Source organism: Saccoglossus kowalevskii, chromosome 18, assembly GCF_978046115.1.
Source record: "Saccoglossus kowalevskii chromosome 18, keSacKowa6.1, whole genome shotgun sequence".
Classification (NCBI taxonomy): domain Eukaryota; kingdom Metazoa; phylum Hemichordata; class Enteropneusta; family Harrimaniidae; genus Saccoglossus; species Saccoglossus kowalevskii.
In genome coordinates this window covers 9,013,863-9,019,862 of record NC_140658.1, presented here as the reverse complement: position 1 = coordinate 9,019,862, position 6,000 = coordinate 9,013,863, and the positions used below count along the sequence as shown (strand labels likewise).

The 6,000-nt window shown below is 34.9% G+C and overlaps 1 protein-coding gene across 1 annotated transcript; it reads left to right on the top strand.

Moving 5' to 3' along the window:
- The first annotated feature begins 1,307 nt into the window (after window positions 1-1,307).
- Window positions 1,308-3,050, top strand: LOC144345436 (protein NLRC5-like). The gene has a single exon (XM_078006868.1). The coding sequence runs from the start codon at window positions 1,308-1,310 to the stop codon at window positions 3,048-3,050; it is 1,743 nt and encodes a 580-aa protein (XP_077862994.1).
- The last annotated feature ends 2,950 nt before the right edge of the window (window positions 3,051-6,000 follow it).

Below are 6,000 nucleotides of genomic sequence, written 5' to 3'. Positions count from 1 at the left end.
ATACTCTATTGAGACTTGACACAGCACAGTGAAAATTGGATTCACACGTAATGCTTAAAAACATTTCATCGAAAATAAATTAAGTGTAATTCTATGTGACTTTATGAGAGTTGGAAATGAACAAATTATATGAAACCCAACCCTACCACTCCATACACAATGTAAACTACACACCCAAAACATCCTTTCACCAGTGTATTCTATTTGACTTCAGGAGAAATTGAAATAAACAAATTATATGACAACGAACCTAATTATAATTTCAGCCTCTAGTTCAGCACTGATTAAATAAACTACTTCGTCTTCATGCCAACTGGAAGTTATTCAATGCCTACATCAGTGACTTCAAAATCTATTTCAATCCCAGGAATTTCACTTGTTATGATTGCATGGGAGTGCCAGTCTTTTATTTTCTATTGTAATGTCAATTTCTTTCGATTACTCGGAACATGAAGCTGTAACCACAGACCGTCTAGGTAAAACCTGGTGTAAGCACCGGTTAGGCAGTCTTAAACTATGCATGTGAAGCCAGCTGAGAGGTATATCCAATCCTATAGATTTCTCATTGTTTGGTAACTATTTGCTGCAAATGCAACAAAAATCAATATAAAAATATTACCCACACAGCATTCTACAGGTTACTTATTATATTAGTATGAAACTAGTAGCTTCGCGATGAGTGGTTAACAAATCAGTGGCTTTGGTGATGAGTTGTTTTATCAGTGAGTAGCTTTCATTGTCACTGGTCATAGGAATTGAGGATTAATGTTTTACGTGTCATGAACAATTGGTGTTAATGTATGAACACCGTCTTTAGAAACTGTTAATTTGTCTTTATGATTTGTGCTGTCGCTCTGGCAGGAGTTCCTAAATAACTGCTTAGTGACATATAACCATGTTCCATGTACTATTTTAACATGAGTATTTTATAATTAAATGACGGGGACTGTGATATTAATGTCTTGTTTTGTATTAATTTTAAACATAATTGTATGCGTCTATTGATGTATTATTCAGCATCAAAATAAACCTACATACTGCATGGCTCAAACTTTGATATTTTTGGCGAAACAAATTGTGTGCCATTGTGTGCAAACAATTTCGGTTTCATTGTTCTTGGATTTGAATATGTGAATTGATTTCTGATTTTGGATCACTGTTGTATGGTCAAAATGGTTCCAAGTTGTGCCTGAAGAACTGGGATAATAAAATTGGACTTTTGTTTATTTGCAGTCAAACAATTATGTGACCATGTTACATGGCTCATTGAATTATTACGCGATAGTTATATCAACCATTTTGCAAGAATGCGTCCTCTACCTTGGAACGAAAACTTGTCACTTGATCTCTGCGATATCTTCACAGAACTAGAAATCATAACGGTATGTAATGATAGAAGAATACACAAGAGAGGTACAGTAATGAATCCTTTGGACATATTCAACAAGCCAGAAGACTCAGTGTACAATTGTAGACGAATTAAAGTTGAGGGTCCTCCTGCAATTGGGAAATCAGTATTTTGTAGAAAGTTAGCTTATGATTGGGCTTGTGACAGACTAGATCAATTCAATTTTCTTTTTCTAATTGAATTCAGACAGGTTGTAGGCCACAATACAATCGAAGATATCATTTTCGAGCAACTTCTTCCAGACCAGCCGTGTATATCAAAAAATCAGTTGAGAGATGCCCTTACTCAACAGTCTAAGTCAACTTTGTATGTACTAGATGCTCTGGATGAAATGGGCCCGAAAATGAAATCTGCAAAAGATCACAGTATATGCAAATTGATTCACAAGAAGCTATTACCATGGTGTACAGTGGTTACGACAACACGACCACATGAATGTGACAGACAATTGAGTGAGTGTGATTCTCATTTCCGTATCAAAGGTTTTACCCTGAAACGAGTATGTGATTATATTATGAAATATTTTGTGGGACACAGTGATAAAGCCATCAAACTAATTAAGAAACTCTCAACGCAATTAAACCTACCAAACTATGTAGTTGACTATGTTTCAAATTGTTACACAACAAGTGACGATTATGAGAGTATACAGGATTGTTTGGATTTTGTTCATGACACACTGTGTAATCCCCTACATGTTTCATTCCTGTGTTTAATTTGGGAAGATCACCAGGATGGTGATCCATTTCCTGAGGACATCACCCAATTATATGGTGAAATACTCGATTGTGTTCTCAACAGAGCCTGTGCTAAGCAGGACCCAGAATTCATTGCCGGTGAATATCCACCTGAAGTAATTACTGCTTTGGATGCTCTTAAGGAACTAGCATTCAAGTCATATAAATCAAATAATATGATGATAAACGAAAATGATATTTCTAATTCAATATTGTCACTGGGGTTACTTGTTAGAGACACTGGTATTTCTAGAACTAAACCTAGAAAGCTCTGCTATTTTTATCATAAAACGTGGCGTGAATACTTCACTGCATTGTATGTTAGGAAGCACGCACATGACAGAATGATATCTAAATGGCTGAAAAATACCTTCAGTGCTCTATTCGATCGCCACGATCGTATGTTTTCATTTGTTTTTGGTTGTCATAAAGGCAATGCTAGTCATTTAGTGAACAGTGAAGACAATGCTATTCATCTTCTGAAGATAATGGGTGATGTTTACTTAGATTCACTAGATGAAAACGATCCATATAATATATTATCCAAAAGCTTGGAATATCTAAGGAAGAGTCAATATGATACAGAGTTCCTGGTGTGTATATCTGAATGGATGCCATGGAACATTGATTGTCTTTCAACTTGTAATTTTCGTATTTTATTAACACTTGAATTCGGGAACAACAAGGCCCCACATTCCACTGTTTATGCTTCAGTTAACTTCAGTGAGGAACTTGTATATCTGATTAATTACCGATTATGTAAAGGAATTGAAAATTCACCCAGTTCCACTCGTAAGCTTATTCTAAAAATTGCCCCTGATCACATGATAGAATTTGAAGATGTTTTCTGGAGTTGTTTGGCATCTTTGTCAGCTTATGGTTCATTTGTGTTTGATTTTAGTTGATCGTTGGATATCTTCAAGCAGCGTGCCAAACAGTTTGTTGCTTTAGAAGAGATTTGTATGTTTGATATTTTTGTTGAGGGCGGTAGTGTGCAAAGGATGGCTCAATTTTATCATGGAAACACATGTTCGTTGACTAAAACACAACATTCGAGGCAGTTTTTATTGTATTTTATTCTTGTTAGAATTGATTAACAATATTTGTCTAAATGAGCTTCATATTTCCCATGATTGTATGCAATGTGGAGGACAAGGAAAAAAACTGTTTATTAAGTTTACCCAAGCATTATGTACTTACATACTTAATCTTGATGTAAGCTATGACTGTGACAACATACCACAGTCGTGTTACAATACTATATTGCATGTAATACACAGTCAGATCAAATCAACAAGGTCTGTTACATTGAGATCATTGAGGTGTGCAAGTTACCTTATGTATTACATGGATATCGAATCATGTTTCGAGCAGCTGCAAACTGAATATGAAGACCCCTATACCTTTGACATGCTAGTATCTTTGATATTGCATGTTGCCGATTCGACAATGGTAGATGCAATGTACCTCCAATTACTTCTGTACAGATTTAGAAAGCTACATTTCCTTACACTCAATATTCACGCAAATAATCAAAGTGTATCAATGTCGGAAATTGTTAAAGCAATTAAAATGAGTCCTGGAAAATACTCACTCAATTACCAAATAATCTCCGATATCAAGGAGGCATTTCTTGCTGCAGCTAACTACTTTATACCAGCTGTTACTATATTATTTCTTAAATGCCAGTCAAAACTTAAAACGTTTTCAATAAGTGAAGTATCTACACGTAATGACTGTCTGGAAATTCGATACTTGTTAGAACAATGGAATAACTTTGGTAACATTTGGCGGTACCAAGTGCAAACAGTCAGTCTTCTTTTACCACCTACTAAGCATACACAGTTATACGAGCACAAAATTCTGACCAGGGTCAAAGTTGGTGATTCCTCGTTGTTGACATATTTATATGACTAGAAGGCGCTAAAGCGGGAGGGTCGTCATCTGCGCACGCGTCACAAGCAACGATAAAACACACGCTAAAAACGCAAAGACTCGTGGGTAGACACTTGTTTGTGAACAATGACGCGCTATGGCCATCTGACGCATGCGCAGGTGACGACTCCCCTCTCTTTAAATACATTAGCACATTTTCACACTGGATATAACATGGTGGTCCTGTGTGTGTACTTTTGTATGTCCAAACAATTGTATTTTCCATTTTTTGTTAGTACTATTTATTCAACATTTGCGGACCATAGATGTCAATGATAATGATTGTTTGACATGACGTACATAAAATATAGCTGCGCGTAGCCCTGTTATTCGACAATATATCCATCATATTTAGCGTGCAGTGAATGTCTACAACCCCGGCTCAAATGATGGGTCTCAGTTATATTTTACTCAAACGATCGTGTGTCCGATTCCCGACTCGCGTGATTTTCAAGACGTGAGATATTTTGTTGATCTGAAACAAAACTTCAGAACTCAAATTAATTTAAATCTGGCCATGGATTACACTCATTCCATGAAAAATAATATTCTTTTCTCTTGTTTCTTTATTAAATGTTGTATTGCTGCACACAGTAGACCGGTTTCATGTGGTGTAACCACACAACACTGTATCTTCCATTTTTGCTTTAAATGTAGAGCGTTAGTTTTCTTGAATTGTGATTTTTACTCAAATGTTTCCGAGAAATTGTGTATATTATTTTTTTAACGTTCAACATTTCTATTACATTATTATTATTAACATAGTCAATTGAATTGTGTTGGTTTGATGCAGAAAACAGTTTCATCAAATACGCAATCGTAATAAAATATTTTCATTCATATATGGCACACGTTTGCGTGCGATGCCGGGAATCAAAACCTTGTTTGACATACATGTAACAGTTTTTTTTTTTCAAACTGACTGCATTTTTTTTATTGCATTCGGCTGTAGGTATTTATAGTATATATTGTTGTTTATAACATATACATTAGAAATGTGTTTACATATATATTTTTTTATTCAAAACATAAATATTTTATGAAGCTATATTTTTATATTTCCTTTCACTTCAGTGTGTTTAATGTATGTCCTACAATACATGTACAATTCAGTGTTTGATTGTTTGCTGCAGGACGACTCGTCTGGCGCTTCAATCACTGTTTTTAATGCACTAGAATTGTTCTATCTAGTGTGTATTATTCATAATAAAGGCAAATATATTATTCGCTTAATATTTTCATTTTATTTTATATTTTCTGAAAGAAATGGGATCGTTATGTATATGACAAAGCCAATGTATGCGATACAATGCCAAGGGCACAGCTTGAGTACTACATCTGATTAAAACCTGGTGCTCATTACTACCTATCAATATATATTTTGGGTGGTTAGTTCTGTCAACATTTATGCACGGCATTTGTGATACCAAAGAGGACAATTAACAAGCAAGAAAGTGAAAAGCAAGCTATACAGTGATTGGTGTACTGAAGCAATTTTTGGGATAGTAATATATTTAATAATTGTATTTAATATGAATGAATCATGCGTGACTTGCACTTGGTCTGGTACAAAAAATGAAACATAACTGCTCAACTCATCTCAGGTAGATCTAAACTGATCTGCAATTTAAATTTATTGAAGTATTCCACGCGTTTTATTCAAGCCTGTTACGATTGCTTGAATTGCATTGTCATTGTCAAGAACCTATTATTTCACATTCATTATCAGAGAGTCATTAACATGAGAGTCTTAATTATGCACTAATACGAATACTCAAACAACTATTTGTGATATTTGGTTACATACACGTATCTGTTACAGTTCACAGTAAGTCAGTTCATCTAAGTAGTCTCGCTAATTAGTCTGACCTATATCATATAATCTCAATGTGGTTGAGCCACAAGTGAGTCACCTGTCCT

Bases quoted from the DNA above. Each gene is read 5' to 3' on its own strand.
- LOC144345436 (XM_078006868.1), top strand. From the start codon at position 1,308: ATGCGTCCTCTACCTTGGAACGAAAACTTGTCACTTGATCTCTGCGAT.